Consider the following 24,559-nt stretch of genomic DNA (forward strand, 5'->3'; position numbering starts at 1 on the left):
AATGACAATACAGTGAAATTGTTTGCCAAACATTGTGGTTGACATTCAGATCTTCTACAAAATCGTATATTGACTGTGGTAGCCAAACAGTAAAAAGACAATAATAAGAAAACACCACAACAATAAGAAAACCACCACAACAGCATAAATAGTATGCAATGACATGAGACAAGTTTAAAGAGCCCAGGGTTGCAGGTGGTGAACGTACTTTACTTGAGATAGTGTCTCATAGGAGGGACAAAGACACCACATACACGATATTTGGAGATGTATTTAAACCTGTCTGGGGCCTCTCTTCCTCACACACACACACACACACACACACACACACACACACACACACACACACACACACACACACACACACACACACACACACACACACACACACACACACACACACACACACACACACACACACACACACACACACACACACACACACACACACACACACACACACTTACACTTACACTTACACTTACACTTACACTTACACTTACACTTACACTTGTCTTATCTGTAGGAAGTGAAAAGCCTTTGTTTGGGGTGTGGCGAGCCTGCACCCAAATCTGGTGCTGCGTTTAAGGGTCTAATGGACTGGAACTCTTCCTCCCCGCGTTCCCTCTGTAATTGATAGTGCACGGAGCCATTATTTCATTTGAAGGGCCTAGTAAACAAACCACCTCGGACAGGTACAATATGGAAATTTTGCCACCGTATCGGAAGCGCCACGAGTTATGGGTGCCGGCGCTGCTATTCTGTTCCATGTAATATACTCCTAACAGATTTAGTCATTAGGTGCAGCTGGGGTCAAGGCCAAATTGACATCAAACGGTTTAAATTAGCCCCACTTGTCCGTATTGATTTATGCGCAGTGGTAAATTGCATCTGTTGAGGAGGGTCTTTTCAATCAAAAGGCTCTTCTCATTAACTGATCTAAGGGGCATCATTACACTGAAGCAGGTCGGAGTTTCCAGCCCAGGGAAATACTACGCTGATCTAAGGGGCATCATCACACTGAAGCAGGTTGGAGTTTCCAGCCCAGGGAAATACTACGCTGATCTAAGGGGCATCATCACACTGAAGCAGGTTGGAGTTTCCAGCCCAGGGAAATACTACGCTGATCTAAGGGGCATCATCACACTGAAGCAGGTCGGAGTTTCCAGCCCAGGGAAATACTACGCTGATCTCAAGGGCATCATTACACTGAAGCAGGTCGGAGTTCCCAGCCCAGGGAAAAACTCCTCTGATCTAAGGGGCATCATTACACTGAAGCAGGTCGGAGTTTCCAGCCCAGGGAAATACTACGCTGATCTCAAGGGCATCATTACACTGAAGCAGGTCGGAGTTCCCAGCCCAGGGAAAAACTCCTCTGATCTAAGGGGCATCATTACACTGAAGCAGGTCGGAGTTTCCAGCCCGGGGAAATACTACGCTGATCTAAGGGGCATCATCACACTGAAGCAGGTCGGAGTTTCCAGCCCAGGGAAATACTACGCTGATCTAAGGGGCATCATCATACTGAAGCAGGTCGGAGTTTCCAGCCCAGGGAAATACCACACTGATTACTTGAAGAACGGCCTGAATGAGGACAGCATCTCTTTGTGTTAAAAAAGGCCAAATTCAATATTTTCATCAAATCTTTTATTTTTATACATACAATTCTAACTCAAATAACTAAATGATCCATGGTCTAACCATGTTAAAACAATTTCATATGTCAGTTTATGGAATTGTTTTAGACTTTTAGTGGTTAAAGGAGAGCAGGATCTGTGGAACAGGAGTTTAACTATCCCAGTATAGCCTCTCCTCTAGTAGGTATAGCCTAGGTGACATGACCCTGTTCTGAATCCAGCCCAAACTCTAGCATAGTGGATTAGCCTCTCCTCTAGTAGGTATAGCCTAGGTGACATGACCCTGTTCTGAATCCAGCCCAAACTCTAGCATAGTGGATTAGCCTCTCCTCTAGTAGGTATAGCCTAGGTGACATGACCCTGTTCTGAATCCAGCCCAAACTCTAGCATAGTGGATTAGCCTCTCCTCTAGTAGGTATAGCCTAGGTGACATGACCCTGTTCTGAATCCAGCCCAAACTCTAGCATAGTGGATTAGCCTCTCCTCTAGTAGGTATAGCCTAGGTGACATGACCCTGTTCTGAATCCAGCCCAAACTCTAGCATAGTGGATTAGCCTCTCCTCTAGTAGGTATAGCCTAGGTGACATGACCCTGTTCTGAATCCACCCAAACTCTAGCATAGTGGATTAGCCTCTCCTCTAGTAGGTATAGCCTAGGTGACATGACCCTGTTCTGAATCCAGCCCAAACTCTAGCATAGTGGATTAGCCTCTCCTCTAGTAGGTATAGCCTAGGTGACATGACCCTGTTCTGAATCCAGCCCAAACGCTAGCATAGTGGATTAGCCTCTCCTCTAGTAGGTATAGCCTAGGTGACATGCCCCTGTTCTGAATCCAGCCCAAACTGTATGGGTAAAAATTATGAATGACGCCACTAGTATTGAGGCAGTTTGTGTTGGTTTGTAAATGACGGCTGACCGGTCATGTTGACATGTCGTATTTGGTTCGACATGGCCACTCATAATTCTGGAAGCCTGTGTTGTTTTAAATAACCACTAAGACACACCCAGCATCTGTCTGTGTTAAAACACTCATTCATTACACCAGCATCTGTCTTTGTTAAAACACTCAATCATTACACCAGCATCTGTCTGTGTCAAAACACTCATTCATTACACCAGCATCTGTCTGTGTTAAAACACTCCTCCATTACACCAGCATCTGTCTGTGTTAAAACACTCAATCATTACACCAGCATCTGTCTGTGTCAAAACACTCATTCATTACACCAGCATCTGTCTGTGTTAAAACACTCCTTCATTACACCAGCATCTGTCTGTGTTAAAACACTCATTCATTACACCAGCATCTGTCTGTGTTAAAACACTCCTTCATTACACCAGCATCTGTCTGTGTTAAAACACTCATTCATTACACCAGCATCTGTCTGTGTTAAAACACTCATTCATTACACCAGCATCTGTCTGTGTTAAAACACTCCTCCATTACACCAGCATCTGTCTGTGTCAAAACACTCCTTCATTACACCAGCATCTGTCTGTGTTAAAACACTCATTCATTACAGGACAATAAAATGAGGAAGAGACATGATTTCAGCCTTTGTTAACTACCATCCTTCAGCCTCTAGACTTCACATGTTTCTGTTCAGCTGGTGATTTGTTGATTGCATGTTTCTCCCACCTCCAAGTTGAACAATGTCTGCAGGAGGCCATAGTCATTGCCCCAACGGCTTATTGATTTATATTTGCTGGGTGTCAGTCAACCAGTGTTCTGCATTGTATGATGGGCAATGAGCCTACTGTAGTGTAATGAATTAGTCCTCAAAAGCCTGGCTAGGCCTAGATCACACACACACACACACACACACACACACACACACACACACACACACACACACACACACACACACACACACACACACACACACACACACACACACACACACACACACACACACACACACACACACACACACACACACACACACACACACACACACACACACCCTTGTCAAGTCCGTGGCTGAGCACAACAAGCCTGAGCAGCTCTCTTCACTTCACTTAATTGGATTCTAATGTATTCGACTCGCTCGAGTGAGCATGTGTAGATGGCAACCAGCACATTCCAACTGAGTTGAGCCGAGGAGAAGGAGAGAGAGAGAGAGGTCATGAGCAGATGAGCTCCTGAATCTTTCAATATTTTTCTACGAAAAGATAGATTTAGAGTTGGATAAATATATATATATATATATATATATATATATATATATATATATATCAGAGCAATTCTGACTGACTTATTTTTCTCCATCTCTGGATTCCTACCGCAAGTTCTGAACCTTTTTCTTCACCTGGATCACCTGGATCATCAAAAGCCAAGTCAACAAACAGATTACCGACCACTTCGAATCCCACTGTATCTTCTCCGCTATGCAATCTGGTTTCCAAGCTGGTCACGGGTGCACCTCAGCCACGCTCAAGGTCCTAAACGATATCATAACCGTGATAGATAAGAGACATTACTGTGCAGTCGTTTTTCATCGACCTGGCCAAGGCTTTCGACTCTGTCAGTCACCACATTCTTATTGGCAGACTCAACAGCCTTGGTTTCTCAAATGATTGCCTCGCCCGGTTCACCAACTATTTATCTGATAGAGTTCAGTGTGTCAAAATGGAGGGCCTGTTGTCCGGACCTCTTGCAGTCTATATGGGGGTGCCACAGGGTTCAATTCTCGGGCCGACTCTCTTCTCTGTATACATCAATGATGTTGCTCTTGCAGCTGGTGATTTTCTGATCCACCTCTATGCAGACGACACCATTCTGTATACTTCTGGCCCCTCTTTAGACACTGTGTTAACTAACCTCCAGACGAGCTTCAATGCCATATAACTCTCCTTCCATGGCCTCCAACTGCTCTTAAACGCAAGTAAAACTAAATGCATGCTCTTCAACCGATCACTGCCCGCACCTGCCCGTCCATCCAGCACCACTACTCTGGACGGTTCTGATTTAGAATATGTGGATAACTACAAATGTCTGGCTAGACTGTAAACTCTCCTCCCAGACTCACATTAAGCATCTCCAATCCAAAATTAAATCTAGAATTGGCTTCCTATTTCGCAACAAACCAGCCTTCACTCATGCAGCCAAACATACCCTCGTAAAACTGACCATCCTACCGATCCTCAACTTCAGCAATGTCATCTATAAAATAGCCTCCAACACTCTACTCAACAAATTGAATGCAGTTTATCATAGTGCCATCTGTTTTGTCACTAAAACACCTTATACTACCCACCACTGCGACCTGTACTCTCTCGTTGACTGGCCATCACTTCATACTCGTCGCCAGACCCACTAGCTCCAGGTCATCTACAAGTCTCTGCTAGGTAAAGCCCCGCCTTATCTCAGCTCACTGGTCACCATAGCAGCACCCACCCGTAGCACGTGCTCCAGCAGGTATATCTCACTGGTCACCCCCAAAGCCAATTCCTCCTTTGGCTGCCTCTCCTTCCAGTTCTCTGCTTCCAATGACTGGAACGAACTGCAAAAATCTCTGAAGTTGGAGACTCTTACCTCCCTCACTAGCTTTAAGCACCAGCTGCTCACAGATCACTGCACCTGTACATAGCTCATCTGTAATTAGCCCATCCAATCTACCTTATCGCCGTACTGTATTTATTTATTTATCTTGCTCCTTTGCGCCCCAGTATCTCTACTTGCACATTCATCTTCTGTACATGCTACCATTCCAGTGTTTAATTGCCATATTGTAATTACTTTGCCACCATGGCCTATTTATTGCCTTACCTCTCTTATCCTACCTCATTTGCACATAGTGTATATAGATGTACTACTGTATTATTGATTGTATGTTTGTTTATTCCATGTGTAACTCTGTGGGGTGGTGTTGTATGTGTCGAACTGCTTTGCTTTACCTTATCCAGGTCACAGTTGCAAATGAGAACTTCTTCTCAACTAGCCTACCTGGTTAAATAAAGGTGAAATAAAAAAATAAAAAAATAAATCCCCATCAGAATTCACACAGGGACAAATGACCTGAGGGCCCAGCAGGAAAGGGAGTGATTTGAAAAAGCTTCTTCCTCATTCCCTAACTCACAAGTGGTCATCTTCACCATACCACCGCAAAAATACTTTCACCTGCCACCATACAGCTGGTGAATGAAAGCATTTCCCGGGACTGTACCTCAAAACTTAACGTCTACCACTCCATCATGGACTTGAACAGCCTTTAAGACCAAGTCCACCTCTACAATGCAGCAGTCTCCACTTTTGCCAGGACATCACCCTCAACCGCAGCCCCAACACCTCACACAAGAGCAACACAGCAATGAACACCCCGCCCAGATCAGAGCTGTGAGATCCCCTCCCAGAGCACCTGCACCAAGAGGATCCACACCAAGAGGACCTACACCAAGAGGACCTGCACCAAGAGGACCTACACCAAGAGGACCTACACCAAGAGGAACCACACCAAGAGGATCCACACCAAGAGGACCTGCACCAAGAGGGTCCACACCAAGAGGACCTACACCAAGAGGACCTGCACCAAGAGGACCTGCACCAAGAGGACCTACACCAAGAGGACCTACACCAAGAGGACCTACACCAAGAGGACCACACCAAGAGAATCCACACCAAGAGGACCTGCACCAAGAGGATCCGCACCAAGAGGATCCGCACCAAGAGGACCTGCACCAAGAGGACCTACACCAAGAGGACCTGCACCAAGAGGACCTGCACCAAGAGGACCTACACCAAGAGGACCTACACCAAGAGGACCTACACCAAGAGGACCTACACCAAGAGAATCCACACCAAGAGGACCTACACCAAGAGGACCTGCACCAAGAGGACCTGCACCAAGAGGACCTACACAAAGAGGACCTACACCAAGAGGACCTACACCAAGAGGACCTACACCAAGAGGACCTACACCAAGAGGATCCACACCAAGAGAATCCACACCAAGAGGACCTGCACCAAGAGGTTCCACACCAAGAGGTTCCACACCAAGAGGACCTGCACCAAGAGGACCTACACCAAGAGGATCCACACCAAGAGGACCTGCACCAAGAGGATCCACACCAAGAGAATCCACACCAAGAGGACCTGCACCAAGAGGATCCACACCAAGAGGACCTACACTAAGCTATATGGAATTGTTTTAAGAAGGTCATACCAAGGTTAATTTTGCTATTTAATTTTGAATTTTAAGACCACTTGAAGCAATTTGTTGATTAATATTTGTATTTGGTGTTACTGCTATTAGCCCATACAAACACATAGAACAACAGAAACACTACATGGAACAACAACAATCCCCCCCCAAAAACAAAATCGAAAGGAAGTTCATTTTGAAGTGTCTGTCCTATATCTGAGAGATACAAGAAAAATCAGGAAACATTTTCTTATTCTTTCAAAACATTATTATTTGTTATTTTTTTTACATGTATTTAACCCCTTATTTAACCACTTATTTAACCCCTTATTTAAGCTAAACACAGTCTCCATATATACAGTACCAGTCAGAAGTTTGGACACACCTATTCATTCAAGGGTTTTTCTTTATTTTACTATTTTCTACATTGTAGAATAACAGTGAAGACATCAAAACCATAAAATAACACGTATGGAATCATGTAGTAACCAAAAAAGTGTTAAACAACATAATATATTTGATATATTCTTCAAAGTAGCCACCCTGCCTTTATGACAGCTTTGCACACTCTTGGCATTCTCTCAACCAGCTTTAGCTGGAATGCTTTTCCAACAGTCTTGAAGGAGTTCCCACATATGCTGAGCACTTGTTGGCTGCTTTTACTTTACTCTGCGGTCCAACTCATCACAAATCATCTCAACTGGGTTGAGGTCGGGTGATTGTGGAGGCCAAATCATCTCAACTGGGTTGAGGTCGGGTGATTGTGGAGGCCAAATCATCTCAACTGGGTTGAGGTGGGGGATTGTGGAGGCCAAATCATCTCAACTGGGTTGAGGTCGGGTGATTGTGGAGGCCAAATCATCTCAACTGGGTTGAGGTCGGGGTGATTGCGGAGGCCAAATCATCAGATGCAGCACTCCATCAGTCTCCTTCTTGATCAAATAGCCCTGACACAGCCTGGAGGTGTGTTGGGTCATTGTCCTGTCATTGGAACATATCCACCCAAAAACACAGAGACCCAGAAAACCTGAGCCTACACCTTCACTATGGTGAATAACTAAAACAAGACAGAAATACACTACAGCAAATCAGAAATCAGTTGAATGCAATTGAAGAATTTATAGACTAAACACTTCTAGGAAAATGGGAATATACTAAACAAACAACATGAAGAATTATCTTTTCAAAACGGAGATGTATGGATCAACCACTTCTCCAATATTAAAGACCAGAACACACTGGATTCTCCAGGTACATTGAATGAACTATAGGACAAAATACAAACCTCTAAACCCAAAAAGGCCCGTGGTGTTGATGGTGGTTTCTATACTGAAGAAAAATATAAATGCAACATGCAACAATTTCAAAGATTTTACTGAGTTACAGTTGATAGAAGGAAATCATTAATAAATTCATGAGGTCCTAATCTATGGATGTCACATTTTAAAAAATATAGATATATTTAAATATTTATTTATATATTTAAACTCTTTATCCTCATCCACAGCTCTGGCATCTTCCCCAATACTTGGAAGCAAGGACTGATCACCCCAAAGACTAATTTGACCCCAATAACTACCGTGGGATATCCGTCAACAGTATTCACATGTATTCACCCTTCACAGCCTTATTGAGAAACAAACAAAAGAAAAGTCTTCTCATACTTTGTTGATTTCAAAAAAGTGTGTGATGCAATTTGGCACGAGGGTCTGCTATACAAATAGATGGAAAGTGGTGTTGGGGGACAAACATACGGCATTATAAAATCCATGTACACAAACAACAAGTTTGGCAAAAAACACAAACATCTTTCCTCAGGGCCGTGGGGTGAGACAAGAATGCAGCTTGAGCCCCACCCTATTCAACATGTATATTCATGAATTGACGAGGGCTCTAGAACAGTCTGCAGCACCCGGCTTCAGCCTATTCAACATGTATATTAATGAATTGGCGAGGGCTCTAGAACAGTCTGCAGCACCCGGCCTCACCCTATTCAACATGTATATTAATGAATTGGCGAGGGCTCTAGAACAGTCTGCAGCACCCGGCCTCAGCCTATTCAACATGTATATTAATGAATTGGCGAGGGCTCTAGAACAGTCTGCAGCACCCGGCCTCACCCTATTCAACATGTATATTAATGAATTGGCGAGGGCTCTAGAACAGTCTGCAGCACCCGGCCTCACCCTATTCAACATGTATATTAATGAATTGGCGAGGGCTCTAGAACATTCTGCAGCACCCGGCCTCAGCCTATTCAACATGTATATTAATGAATTGGCGAGGGCTCTAGAACATTCTGCAGCACACTACTAGAGTCTGGAGTCACATGTTTACTGCTTGCAGATGGTGCTGCTTCTGTCCCCAACCAAGGAGGGCCTACAGCAGCACCTAGATCTTCTGCACAGATTCTGTTAGACTTGGGCCCTGACAGTTAATCACAGTAAGACCAAAATAATGGTGTTCCAAGAAAAGGTCCAGTTTCCAGGACAACAACTACAAATTCCACCTAGACACTGTTGCCTTAGAGCACAAAAAAACTATACCTACCTCAGCCTAAACACCAGCACCACAGGTAACTTCCACAAAGCTTTGAATGATCTGAGAGACATGGCAAGAAGGGCCTTCTATGCCATCAAAAGAAACATTGCATTTGATCCCAATTAGTATCTGGCTAAAAATACTTGAATCAGTTATAGAACCCATTGTGAGGTCTGGGGTCCAATTATCAACCACAAATTCAGAAAATGGGACTAACACCAAATTCAGATTCAAATTGCAGAATTCTGCAAAAACATCTTCCTTGTACAAAGTAAAACACCAAATAATGTAGAGCAGAATTAGAACGACTCCCACTCATGATAAAAATCGAGAAAAGAGCTATTAGATTCTACAACCACCTAAAGGACGTGATTCTCAAACCTTCCATAACAAAGCCATCACCTAAGGAGAGATGAACCTGGAAAAGTGTCCCCTCAGCCAGCTAGTACTGTGACTATGTTTACAAACACAAACAGACCCCACAGAGCCCCAGGACAGAAACACAATTAGACCCAACCAAATCATGAGAAAACAAAAAGATAATTATTTGACACATTGGAAATATTTTTATTTTTTAAATTGAGCAAACTGGAATGTTATTTGGCCCTAAACAGAGAGTAGCAGAATACCTGACCACTGGGACTGACCCTAAACAGAGAGTACACCGTAGCAGAATACCTGACCACTGGGACTGACCCTAAACAGAGAGTAGCAGAATACCTGACCACTGGAACTGACCCTAAACAGAGAGTGGCAGAATACCTGACCACTGGGACTGACCCAACATTAAGAAAAGCTTTGACTATGTACAAACTCAGTAAGCATTGCCTTGCTATCAAGAGGCCGCCATAGCCTGTCTTCTCTTGAGAGCCAGGTCTGCCTATGTGCCCACTGCCCACAAAATTAGGTGGAAAATTAGCTACACTTACTAACCATAGCCAATAATATAACATTTAAAATGTCTATATTATTTTTAAAATTTTGAGAGTTTAATGTTTACTGTTAATTTCTCATTATTAATTTCCCTTTTTAAAAATAGTTTATTTCATTTGCTTTGCCAATGTAAACATATGTTTTGCGAGAGGAGTACTGTGGGCTTTGACTGAGCAGACCTATGCTTGTGTCCTGTATGTGTGTACTGTCTGAGTGTTTCTCTCTGCAATTCTATCATTCTGTCTGTACTTGTAAGATTAAATGGTCCACCTCATTCAAACACAATACAGAATGCCTTCTACTTAAAGACTACACAAGCCTGTGTTGTAAACCCAAATGTGTGCTTTGTTATAAAATAGCCTCCTCCCAGCAAGCACATAATGTTCCCACAACTTTAAAAAAAAAAATGTTTCCGGAACATTCTGGGAACCAACCGTTTTTACATTCATCTTGTGTTGTTGCCTACTGAATATCCGTTTTGTCCCTAAAATAACAGGTTATTGTAGATACCCCAAATAATAGGTTATTGTAGATACCCTAACCCCAAATAACAGGTTATTGTAGATACCCTACCCCTAAGTAACAGGTTATTGTAGATACCCTAAATAACAGGTTATTGTAGATACCCTAAATAACAGGTTATTGTAGATACCCTAAATAACAGGTTATTGTAGATACCCTAAATAACAGGTTATTGTAGATACCCCAAATAACAGGTTATTGTAGATACCCTAACCCCAAATAACAGGTTATTGTAGATACCCTAACCCTAAATAACAGGTTATTGTAGATACCCTAAATAACAGGTTATTGTAGATACCCTAAATAACAGGTTATTGTAGATACCCTAAATAACAGGTTATTGTAGATACCCTAAATAACAGGTTATTGTAGATACCCTACCCCTAAGTAACAGGTTATTGTAGATACCCTAACCCTAAATAGCGGGTTATTGTAGATACCCTAAATATCAGGTTATTGTAGATACCCTAACCCTAAATATCAGGTTATTGTAGATACCCTAACACTAAATATCAGGTTATTGTAGATACCCTAACCCTAAATATCAGGTTATTGTAGATACCCTAAATATCAGGTTATTGTAGATACCCTAACCCTAAATATCAGGTTATTGTAGATACCCTAAATAACAGGTTATTGTAGATACCCCAAATAACAGGTTATTGTAGATACCCTAACCCCAAATAACAGGTTATTGTAGATACCCTAACCCTAAATAACAGGTTATTGTAGATACCCTAAATAACAGGTTATTGTAGATACCCTAAATAACAGGTTATTGTAGATACCCTAAATAACAGGTTATTGTAGATACCCTAAATAACAGGTTATTGTAGATACCCCAAATAACAGGTTATTGTAGATACCCTAACCCCAAATAACAGGTTATTGTAGATACCCTAACCCTAAATAACAGGTTATTGTAGATACCCTAAATAACAGGTTATTGTAGATACCCTAAATAACAGGTTATTGTAGATACCCTAAATAACAGGTTATTGTAGATACCCTAAATAACAGGTTATTGTAGATACCCTACCCCTAAGTAACAGGTTATTGTAGATACCCTAACCCTAAATAGCGGGTTATTGTAGATACCCTAAATATCAGGTTATTGTAGATACCCTAACCCTAAATATCAGGTTATTGTAGATACCCTAACCCTAAATATCAGGTTATTGTAGATACCCTAACCCTAAATATCAGGTTATTGTAGATACCCTAAATATCAGGTTATTGTAGATACCCTAACCCTAAATATCAGGTTATTGTAGATACCCTAAATATCAGGTTATTGTAGATACCCTATATATCAGGTTATTGTAGATACCCTACCCTAAATATCAGGATATTGTAGAAACCCTAAATATCAGGTTATTGTAGATACCCTACCCTAAATATCAGGATATCGTAGATACCCTAAATATCAGGTTATTGTAGATACCCTAAATATCAGGTTATTGTAGATACCCTACCCTAAATATCAGGTTATTGTAGATACCCTAAATATCCGGTTATTGTAGATACCCTATATATCAGGTTATTGTAGATACCCTACCCTAAATATTGTAGGGGTATCCAAGATGATGGAAGGGAGTAATCTGTGGGCAGCTGGATAGTTGTTAGACCAATACCTTTATTGACTCAAATACAGCACTGTCCATTGATTTCCATAAACAAATGAACATAATCAATATTTTGAAAAAATATTTTCATAAACTATTAAATAATTAACATGCATCACGTTCACTTTTTTCTTGCAATTGATATAGTTAAATGACTAAATGTGTGAGAAATCAATATTAGGCTCTATAGACATGCATGGGCATTAATCTCATCTGAGTGTATGGCTGTGCAGTATGAACCCACAAAATCAGTCAAAACATAATTTTTTACTCGTCAATAAATCTTTCATAACATGATTCAACATGGTCTCAAGGCAATTTGTTTTATTCTGTACATAAATATGTGACACTCCATTTAGTATGATATATTGCGTTACGTCATGTTACATTATGAATGGAATAGCGGTCGTAAAATATCATACGAATCAGAGGACGTACCGTATAATACGTATCAAATCAGAGGACGTACCGTATAATACGTATCAAATCAGAGGACGTACCGTATAATACGTATCAAATCAGAGGCCGTACCGTATAATACGTATCAAATCAGAGGACGTACCGTATAATATGTATCAAATCAGAGGACGTACCGTATAATACGTATCAAATCAGAGGACGTACCGTATAATACGTATCAAATCAGAGGACGTACCGTATAATACGTTTCAAATCAGAGGACGTACCGTATAATACGTATCAAATCAGAGGACGTACCGTATAATACGTTTCAAATCAGAGGACGTACCATATAATACGTTTCAAATCAGAGGACTTACCGTATAATACGTATCAAATCAGAGGCCGTACCGTATAATACGTTTCATTTTCAGATAAATGTTCATAGGGGGATCAGCATGTAAGGATGTAAGGTAAGTGACTGTTTTGGGGGGGGTAATGTTCATAGGGGGATCAGCATGTAAGGATGTAAGGTAAGTGACTGTTTGAGGGGGGGATGTCCATAGGGGGATCAGCATGTAAGGATGTAAGGTAAGTGACCGTTTGGGGGGGGGAATGATCATAGGGGGACCAGCATGTAAGGATGTAAGGTAAGTGACCGTTTGGGGGGGGGGGGGATGTCCATAAGGGGATCAGCATGTAAGGATGTAAGGTAGTGACCGTTTGGGGGGGGGGGGGGTGTCCATAGGGGGATCAGCATGTAAGGTAAGTCTCCCCGGCGGCCCCATTGATAAGGATGTGGGCGTGTCCAGTCTAGTTCCTCCTGAAGTACACAATCGGCTTCTTTGTTTTGCTGATGTTAAGGGACCATGCGGTCAGAGTGCCTAACTCCTCGCTGTAGGCTGTCTCGTTGTATGTTGGTAATCAGGTCTACTATTGTTGTGTCGTCAGCAAACTTGATGATGGAGTTGGAACCGAGTGAGGCCATGCAGTCGCAGGTATACAGGGAATACAGAAGGGGACTGAGGACGCACCCTTGTGGGGCCCACGTGTTGAGGATCAGTTTCCAGGAGGTAATGTTGCCTACCTTCACCACCTGGGGGTGGCCCGTCAGGAATTCCAGGATACATTTGCATAGGGAAGAGTTCAGACCCGGGGTCGTGAGCTTTGTAATGAGCTGATAGGGCATTACAGTATTAAAAGCCAAGCTGTTGCCGATGAACAGCATCCTCACATACAGTTGAAGTCGGAAGTTTACATACACTTTAACCAAATACATTTAAACTCAGTTTTTCACAATTTCTGACATTTAATCCCAGTAAAAATTCCCTGTTTTAGGTCAGTTAGGATCACCACTTTATTTTAAGAATGTGAAATGTCAGAATTATAGTAGAGAGAATGATTTATTTCAGCTTTAATTTCTTTCACATTCCCAGTGGGTCAGAAGTTTACAAACACTCAATTAGTATTTGGTAGCATTATCTTTAAATTGTTTTACTTGGGTCAAACGTTTCGGGTAGCCTTTCACAAGCTTCCTACAATAAATTGGGTGAATTTTGGCCCATTCCTCTTGACAGAGCTGGTGTAACTGAGTTAGGTTTATAGGCCTCTTTGCTTGCACACACTTTTTCAGTTCTGCCCACACATTTTCTATTTGATTGAGGTCAGGGCTTTGTGATGGCCACTCCAATACCTTGACTTTGTTGTCCTTAAGTCATTTTGCAACAACTTTGGAAGTGTGTTTGGGGTCATTGTCCATTTGGTAGACCCATTTGCGACCAAGCTTTAACTTGTACTGATGTCTTGAGATGTTGCTTCAATATATCCACAATTTTCCTGCCTCATGATGTCATCTATTTTGTGAAGTGCACCAGTCCCCCCTGCAGCAAAGCAACCCCACAACATGATGCTGCCACCCCCGTGCTTCATGGTTGGGATGGAGTTCTTCGGGTTTGCAAGCCTCCCCCTTTTTCCTCCAAACATAACGATGGTCATTATGGTCAAAAGTTCTATTTTTGTTTTATCAGACCAGAGGACATTTCTCCAAAAAGTATGATCTTTGTCCCCATGTGCAGTTGCAAACCGTAGTATGGCTTTTTTATTGCGGTTTTGTAGCAGTGGCTTCTTCCTTGCTGAGCGGCCTTTCAGGTTATGTCGATATAGGACTCGTTTTACTGTGGATATAGATACTTTCGTACCTGTTTCCTCCAGCATCTTCACAAGATCCTTTGCTGTTGTTCTGGGATTGATTTGCACTTTTCACACCAAAGTACATTCATCTCTAGGAGACAGAACGTGTCTCCTTCCTGACCGGTATGACGGCTGCGTGGTCCCATGGTGTTTATACTTGCGTACTATTGTTTGTACAGATGAACGTGTTACCTTCAGGCATTTGGAAATTGCTCCCAAGGATGAACCAGACTTGTGGAGGTCTCAAATTTTTTTTTCTGAGGTCTTGGCTGATTTCTTTTGATTTTCCCATGACGTCAAGCAAAGAGGCACTGAGTTTGAAGGTAGGCCTTGAAATACATCCACAGGTACACCTCCAACTGACAGTTAGCCTTTCAGAAGCTTCTAAAGCCGTGACATAATTTTCTGGACATTTCCAAGCTGTTTAAAGGCACAGTCAACTTAGTGCATGTAAACATCCGACTCACTGGAATTGTGATACAGTGAAGTATAAGTGAAATAATCTGTCTGTAAACAATTGTTGGAAAAATTACTTGTCATGCACAAAGTAGATGTCCTAACCGACTTGCCAAAACTATAGTTTGTTAACAAGAAATTTGTGCAGTGGTTGAAAAACGAGTTTTAGTGACTCCAACCTAAGTGTATGTAAACTTCTGACTTCAACTGTATGTCGTACCCAGTCGTACAATAGCATGCGAATTGGATGACTTAATTTATCATGTCTTGGAGGATGTATAGTATTATATGTATTTCTCTGTGACCAGGTTGCTTGTTGCATAGTAACAACAAAAGAGAATTATGGGGAGAATTCACATTAGTGGTTAGAACTAAAACAACAAAGGTTAGGTGATTTTACATAGCAGGTTATGGGAATTGGGTTCAGTTGAGTTAAGGGTTAGGGGAAGGGTTAGCTAAAATGCTGGAGTTGTCCCTGATGAAACTCAAACATTGGAACCTTGGGATTGCTAGAAGATCGGAGATTACGCCCACCCATCCTCCCTCCCTACTTTAATGTCTGTCTATAGTAACTAAACCATTAGTAGGTATCATACATCTTGGAGGTGCTCAGAAGTATGTTAAGTATGTTTCGTATGTCTGAGGCCAGGCTGCATGATGTATTTAGTCATGAAGGGATCCTTTGTTCGGTCATTTTATCTCGTGCATAAAAGCCTTGTCTTCATTCAGACTGTTCCTGAATCCCCCGCTAGGGATCGCTATCACTCCTCCGGTGTGAGCTGACAACCCGTTTGAAAGTTGTGGGAAATCCTCAGACCAGAGTTGGAGGAGCATTTGCAATTCAATAAGTCACCATGTTATTTCCCAGCTTTTAAACACTCAGCTGACAATGGAAACCAGTGTATGAAATATAGTCCGAGTCTAGGAACAAAATATATTTTTTATTTTGCCCGTGTCCTTTAATTGAACGTGTATCAGTTTGTGAATTGTAGAGTTGGCTACAGTAGAGTATCACATATTTTATCGTACAAGCAGCCTCATGCAATCAGCTGATAGATGCATCTATCGATTACACTGTAAACAGGTGTTACAGTGTCTTATACATGAATAATCGCCGACAGCTTCACTGTTCTTGTAAACACGGTAGCCTGTAAGACTAGAGCCTACTTAAAGGTTTCGCTTGCATCAGACGCAGTTTATCTACCACACGCCCACGTTTATCAGAATAACATCCTAACAATATTAAACATCCATATTTGATATTTAACGAATTCATTATATATATTATTCTTTTTTTTAAACATTATTTAAAACAAATATGTCTAAACTCACTCAAGTGTGTATTATAGACAGGAGGAAAGCGTCATAGGTCTCTCCTTTTTTGAGTCCCGTCACGCGTGACAATGTCCTCACATTCCAGTTTCTATTTGTTTGGGGAACATTTCTAACATTTGATTGGCTATCGCCGACCCTGCATCCTCGTTCACCTGCTTCCTCGAAATCCAACTATTGGCTCACCAATGTGTCACTATCATCCCGCCTCTAAACTGTCCCTCGCATCTTGTAGAAGCATCAATTGTAGCCTTCTCGTTCCTCTCTTCCACACGGCAGAAAGTACACACTTGAAGTTTAATCGCAGATACAAGAGATACGAGGGATGAGAGCTCGAGCGCAGCCGCACAGAAGCGAGAGTGGAACGTCGCCGACGGGGTCTAACCCGTCCAGAACAACTCGGAGCTTTTAAGCTATTTGCGTGGAAGGGTGGATTTAATCAACGTGGATCACTGAAAAGCATGCACTGAGTTTGAACAGTACTCGCCGCTTGTTTTTAAACTTTCGAGAAAAGGGTGAATATCAGAAAGCTAACGGAAAAGGGTTGGGAAAAGGAGTGCAGTCGGAACACTGGCTACGGGGTTCTACCAGTTTTGGGATGTAGCCAGTTGAATCGGAATGCGTTGTATTTTTGAGGACAAGGTTTTTAGTATAACTGTCGACACGGGTGCAGTTAAATAGGCTACACGGGACATAAGGAGTGCATTTAAACCGAGATTATGACACTAATGGGACATTAATATTTTGCATCAGAACAAGTAATTACATCCCTTCATCTGAACAGTTCGAGCAGAGAATACTTCGTCAACATGGACACATTACGGATTGCAATGCGAGACGCGTCTCTGGTTTATTCAATGCTTCTTTTGACTTGTTTTTGGAAAGGTAAGAACCGATAGAGGAAAACTTTTGTTCTATAATAAATTAGTCTACATATGCACTGTTTTCAAGATTTACACAAAATGATTTAGAATTGTATGGCAGCTATTTATTCCACAACTGCGCCCTGTCATTTGCGTGCTCCCCATAGGCTATACTTATTGATGTATTTGATAGCGAATTTACATGACATATCATTAACATATTTGGGAATAATTTGTAGATTCACATGTAGAAATAGCCAGATTGCAACTTTTACAGTATTTAAAAAAACTTTACCTGACTCCTGTTGATTCAGAGTTGATTCAGAATTGTGTGTGTGTGTGTGTGTGTGTGTGTGTGTGTGTGTGTGTGTGTGTGTGTGTGTGTGTGTGTGTGTGTGTGTGTGTGTGTGTGTGTGTGTGTGTGTGTGTGTGTGTGTGTGTGTGTGTGTGTGTGTGGAAATGACGATCATGATATAATGTAACCTACACCGGAGACGTGAAACACAAGATATGTCCAGAACACCCAATTATTTCGAACGGAAATGTTCATTTTAGGCCTATTTAAAACAAATTCAAATAGGCCCATGACAAATCACTCTGGGTTTTTCTGTTACATTGGTTTGGGTTAAGAGCGTTTGTTCTCTTATTTTTAAGTCACTAAATTTAGCATGAACATTGGCCATGCGTCGTATGCTATTTTCTCACGTTGTTTTTTAAGCAGTGAACTCACATATAAAATACATTTAAAAAAATCCTACAATCGTCATTGATAAATTGGCTAAATTATTGGAACGTTATTTAATTTGCGAGATTGAGAACTATTTCATGACCGGCGTCAATGAGTAGCCTACGGAAAATTGTGTGATACAAATGTTTCTCTGCATTGCCATACTAAAATCACATGACGGGTTGTTATCGTTTTTCGGGATAGTTTACGTACATAAATGAATTCCACTTGACCACAGGCCGTACATTGAATGCGTTTAATTTGTCACAACTGTGCAAAATGTTTGACTTGTGCAAGGTAAATGGCTCAGACCGTTGCCAGTTGTGTGAAGGAGAGGCCAGAGTGCAGGACAGCCTTTGTTTCGGCTTTGAAAAGTAACTGGAGCAACAGAATTTGACTCTGAACAGCTGTGGCTGAGTATCGGTTTATTAACACGCTTGAAGAACAGCCTGGTTAACTCAACCCCGTTGTTTTTTATCAGTCTGACGGAGGCATATCAACATGACTGTAGTCGCTCCCTTGGCACTTGGAAAAGACCAAGACGGGCCGATCTGCAACAATGCACACTGGAATTTGGTCACATTTCACCTTTGCTGTTAAAGTACATCGTATTTATTGGGCGCATGGGAGCACTGCTTCAATAAGGTAATAGTAGCTTAGGCTAGTGGATAATGTTCTGGAAACGAAAGCTGACCTTGCGCGTTGATTTGTGGTAAAGGCCTTCAGTCAAGCGTGTCGCCGCACGGTTCCCACAGTGAATCCCGTTTATTTAGGCTACCACTCTGAACTGAAATGTGAATCTAAGTTTAGTAATATGAATGTCAATGCTTGAGATGCTGGTAAAAAAAGTGGTTTGCCTGAATCACAAATGCATAATAGTTTGGAAAATGAATGACACACCAAAAACGTACGCGTAAAAGCCAATTTTGCAATTGTTGTTAGTTATCTTGCCTTCTTTTTCGGTTAGATTGTATCCAGCATAACATGGATTCAGCTTTTTCCATACATTTGTTAGTTTATCAATCAAAGACAATCCATGTGCATCTGCAGAATCCATGTAATTACAGTAGGTAGCCTAATGTCAATGCATATTATATATCTGCAATTGTCTCCATAAATTGTGTGAAAGATCAATGGCAACAGAAAACGGACACAATACATTCCACATGAAACAGTAGGCCTGTTATCTTCCTTCGCTATATTATACATCTGTTTGCTTACGAGAATCGTCAAAGCGGGCCGATCTGCGTCGTCTCCCGGAGGAGCTGATATACCTCGTCTACGGTTTCTGTTTAATCTGAAAATTAATTGCACACACAACTGGTGTCCCAGGTCTATATCAGTCCCCGATTTAGACCTGGGTCAGTCCCCGATTTAGACCCGGGTCAGTCCCTGATTTAGACCTGGGTCAGTCTCTGATTTAGACCTGGGTCAGTCCCTGAGTTAGACCTGGGTCAGGGATTAACTGTGTTTGAAAGCTATACAATGACATTTTAACACCTCAAACCACCATTGTGTACAGTACTATAATTTGACATAAAACAAAGATAAGATTATCATAATTTGTTTTCCTTCACATTGGCTCAAAGCTTGCAGATTTAACTAGTCAAATGTTTGCACTTCTCAACAGAAGTATAACTGGGCTATTCATTCTCCAAAATATCACACACACACACACACACACACACACACACACACACACACACACACACACACACACACACACACACACACACACACACACACACACACACACACACACACACACACACACACACACACACACACACACACACACACCACTAGTTACTTTCTGTAGTTAGATCATAAATCCAGACTCTAGACAACAAATTGGATGGAAACATTTTCAAAGTGAAGGAATGTGAAGGAACCCATAACATTTACAGGCGCAAAGTGCGTGCCTGTTAAAAACGGCGTTGGACAGACTGTGACCTTCACAATGAACTTTACAGCTGGAATAAGCAACAGTGATATCCCCAGATCTCCTTTACAGCAATACAAATGCCAGGAGGATGCAGTGGTATGTGTGTGTGTTTATAATTTGTGGGGAGTAAGGAGAAGCTCACAAACCACTCTTACGGATATCCCGTTTTGTCTCTCAAACAGCAATATTGAATTTGGGACCCACATTTATGTCCACAACACTTATAACATATATATTTTCCATATTTTTTATTAAGGATAAAATAAAATGAAGAGTCTTTGTTTGGGCTTGTTGTTGCTTTAATATATTATTTTAATATATATATTTTTTATGATGCTAAGTGTGTGACACGAAATGCATCTGTACCACTGAGGTCATACAACTGGTATCTAGAGTGGGCCGACTTTGCAATACTGGTGTGCAGTTTTTTAAAGAAGTGTGTGTGTGTCTGTGTGTTGTACAAGAGGCAGACGTACGATGGAGATAATTCACGGATGAAACATTTGTAGGCCTCAGACTATATTACATATGCATGGAAATGTTCCGGGGCTGGAGCTGAGCAAGCATTCTCTTATTTTCCTCTCTCGCAGACGCATTTACAGAGAGAGTGAAGGCATGTCTGTTTACGGAGAGAGTGAAGGCATGTCTGTTTCCAGAGAGAGTGAAGGCATGTCTGTTTACGGAGAGAGTGAAGGCATGTCTGTTTACGGAGAGAGTGAAGGCATGTCTGTTTTATGGAGAGAGTGAAGGCATGTCTGTTTACGGAGAGAGTGAAGGCATGTCTGTTTACGGAGAGAGTAAAGGCATGTCTGTTTACGGAGAGAGTGAAGGCATGTATGTTTACGGAGAGAGTGAAGGCATGTCTGTTTACGGAGAGAGTGAAGGCATGTCTGTTTACGGAGAGAGTGAAGGCATGTCTGTTTACGGAGAGAGTGAAGGCATGTCTGTTTACGGAGAGAGTGAAGGCATGTCTGTTTACGGAGAGAGTGAAGGCATGTCTGTTTACGGAGAGAGTGAAGGCATGTCTGTTTACGGAGAGAGTGAAGGCATGTCTGTTTCCGGAGAGAGTAAAGGCATGTCTGTTTACGGAGAGAGTGAAGGCATGTCTGTTTACGGAGAGAGTAAAGGCATGTCTGTTTAGTCTCAAGTGTAATTCCCGTTCTATAGTATTTGGTGAATAAGCTGTACTGAATAACTGTACAATTCCCCTTTCATTGAAAAGAATGGAGTGTATTATCCTGGAAGGGTTCTGTTGTCAGATCGGAAATAGGGAATTGCACCCGGCTGGAGAAATATCATTTCTTCCACAGTCTACTGAAACAGTCAATTGGATCATTCGTCTACACAGTAAAGGGGAAATATCAGCAAATCTCTGAATACGCTGTGTTGCTTGCTCTTGTTTATTCATATATATATATACATATTTTACCTTTATTTAACTAAGGTACGTCAGTTAAGAACACATTCTTATTTTCAATGATGGCCTAGCAACAGTGGGTTAACTGGCCTAGCAACAGTGGGTTAACTGCCTGTTCAGGGGCAGAACGACAGATTTGTACCTTGTCAGCTCAGGGGTTTGAACTTGCAACCTTCCGGTTACTATTCCAACGCTCTAACCACTAGGCTACTAGTGCATTGAACCCGTGAGCACACACACACACAGGACTTTTTGGGGACCGAAAATGGATTTCCATTCAAAATCCTATTTTCCCTAAGCGCTAACCCTAACCTTAACCTTAACTTGAACTCTAACTGTTACCCTATTTCTAACCCTAAACCCCTAAGCCTAAAATAGTCTTTTTACAAGTGAGGACCAGCAAAATGTCCTCACTTCTCTGAATTTTAGTTGGTTTACCATTCTTGTGAGGATTTCTGGTACTCACAAGTATAGTTAAACGTGTATACACACACCACAACACAACAAAACACCACAACAAAACAACACAACAAAACACCACACCACAACACAACACAACAAAACACCACAACAAAACACCACAACACAACACCACCCAACAAAACACCACAACACAACAAAACACCACACCACAACACAACAAAACACCACACCACAACACAACACAACACAACACAACACAACACAACACAACACAACACAACAAAAAACACCACACCACAACACAACAAAACACCACACCACACCACACCACACCACAACACAACACAACAAAACACCACAACACAACACAACAAAACACAACACCACAACAAAACAACACCACACCACAACACAACAAAACACCACAACACAACAAAACACCACAACACAACAAAACACCACACCACAACACAACAAAACACAACACCACAACACCACAACACAACAAAACACAACACCACAACAAAACACAACACCACAACAAAACACAACAAAACACCACACCACAACACAACAAAACACCACACCACACCACAACACAACAAAACACCACAACACAACAAAACACCACACCACAACACAACACCACACCACAACACAAAGAGTACACATTTGGTGGAGGAGAAAAATGGATCAAGTCTGTGCCTGTGGAGGTTAGCCTTGTCTGTTCTAGGGAAATGGCCCACCTGACAGGAGAAATGCTCAGCACTGAGGGCTAGGCAACCCCCCAAACCCACCTCCACCCACCCAACCACCCAGTCTACAGACTTGACATCCAGAATTCGAAGTCCAAATATCCAAATATTCCTCTTGACAGAGAAAGCAACGTGGCTATGTTGACAGAGAAAGGGCGTGGCTATGTTGACAGAGAAAGCAACGTGGCTATGTTGACAGAGAAAGGACGTGGCTATGTTGACAGAAAGGATGTGGCTATGTTGACAGAGAAAGGACGTGGCTATGTTGACAGAGAACGGATGTGGCTATGTTGACAGAGAAAGCAACGTGGCTATGTTGACAGAGAAAGGACGTGGCTATGTTGACAGAGAGAGGACATGGCTATGTTGACAGAGAAAGGACATGGCTATGTTGACAGAGAAAGGACGTGGCTATGTTGACAGAGAAAGGACGTGGCTATGTTGACAGAGAAAGGACGTGGCTATGTTGACAGAGAAAGGACGTGGCTATGTTGACAGAGAAAGGACGTGGCTATGTTGACAGAGAAAGGACGTGGCTATGTTGACAGAGAAAGGACGTGGCTATGTTGTTTAATATCCTCTTTAAAGTGAATGTACTCATAAGTAGCACATTGTGTGTGAGTCTATGGGTCTCTGTGTCTCAAAAGGGAATCTATCTGTGTAAGTGTGCAAGTGTGTTTTAATAATTGACGAAAGAGGCATGTGGGTGTGTGTGTGTGAGTGTGTGAGTGTGTGTGTGTGTGTGTGTCTGTGTGTGTGTGTGTGTGTGTGTGTGTGTGTGTGTGTGTGTGTGTGTGTGTGTGTGTGTGTGTGTGTGTGTGTGTGTGTGTGTGTGTGTGTGTGTGTGTGTGTGTGCGAGTGTGTGTGTGTGTGTGTGTGCGAGTGTGTCTGTGTGTGTGTGTGTGTGCGTGTGCGTAAAGTCTGAGTCTATAAGTCATAATTGACGAGAGAGGTCTGTGTGTGTGTGTGTGTGTGTGTGTGTGTGTGTGTGTGTGTGTGTGTGTGTGTGTGTGTGTGTGTGTGTGTGTGTGTGTGTGTGTGTGTGTGTGTGTGTGTGTGTGTGTGTGTGTGTGTGTGTGCGCGTGTGCGTGAAGTCTGAGTCTATAAGTCATAATTGACGAGAGAGGTCTGTGTCTGTGTGTGTGTGTGTGTGTATATGTGTGTGGCGGCTGGGTCTATAAGTCATGTTTGGGTTTAAGGTGGTGGCAATCAGGGAGACATTTCCCACCAGATTAGCGTCTGTGAAGCCGAGAGGGTAATGAGGGTGATCATTATCATCAATGTCTTAATGAGATAATGACCCAGTTGAGAGAGGAGATGTGTAGGAGAGTCATGCTGCTGTTAGATGCTACCATTCACCATGGTATTCTGATACTACCATTCACCATGGTATTCTGATACTACCATTCACCATGGTATTCTGATACTACCATTCACCATGCTATTCTGATGCTACCATTCACCATGCTATTCTGATACTACCATTCACCATGGTATTCTGATACTACCATTCACCATGGTATTCTGATACTACCATTCACCATGGTATTCTGATACTACCATTCACCATGGTATTCTGATACTACCATTCACCATGGTATTCTGATGCTACCATTCACCATGGTATTCTGATGCTACCATTCACCATGCTAT

The 24,559-nt window shown here is 42.0% G+C and overlaps 1 protein-coding gene across 1 annotated transcript in view; it reads left to right on the top strand.

Moving 5' to 3' along the window:
* The first annotated feature begins 17,038 nt into the window (after nucleotides 1-17,038).
* The window catches only part of si:dkey-215k6.1 (transmembrane protein 132C), a 457,103-nt gene continuing 449,582 nt past the window's right edge, over nucleotides 17,039-24,559 (top strand). The window contains exon 1 of the mRNA XM_046348143.1: nucleotides 17,039-17,661. Coding sequence (XP_046204099.1) covers nucleotides 17,586-17,661 — 76 coding nt within the window. The 5' untranslated portion in view covers nucleotides 17,039-17,585. The remainder of the gene's footprint in view (nucleotides 17,662-24,559) is intronic.

This window comes from Oncorhynchus gorbuscha, linkage group LG04 (assembly GCF_021184085.1).
Source record: "Oncorhynchus gorbuscha isolate QuinsamMale2020 ecotype Even-year linkage group LG04, OgorEven_v1.0, whole genome shotgun sequence".
In the NCBI taxonomy this organism is placed as follows: domain Eukaryota; kingdom Metazoa; phylum Chordata; class Actinopteri; order Salmoniformes; family Salmonidae; genus Oncorhynchus; species Oncorhynchus gorbuscha.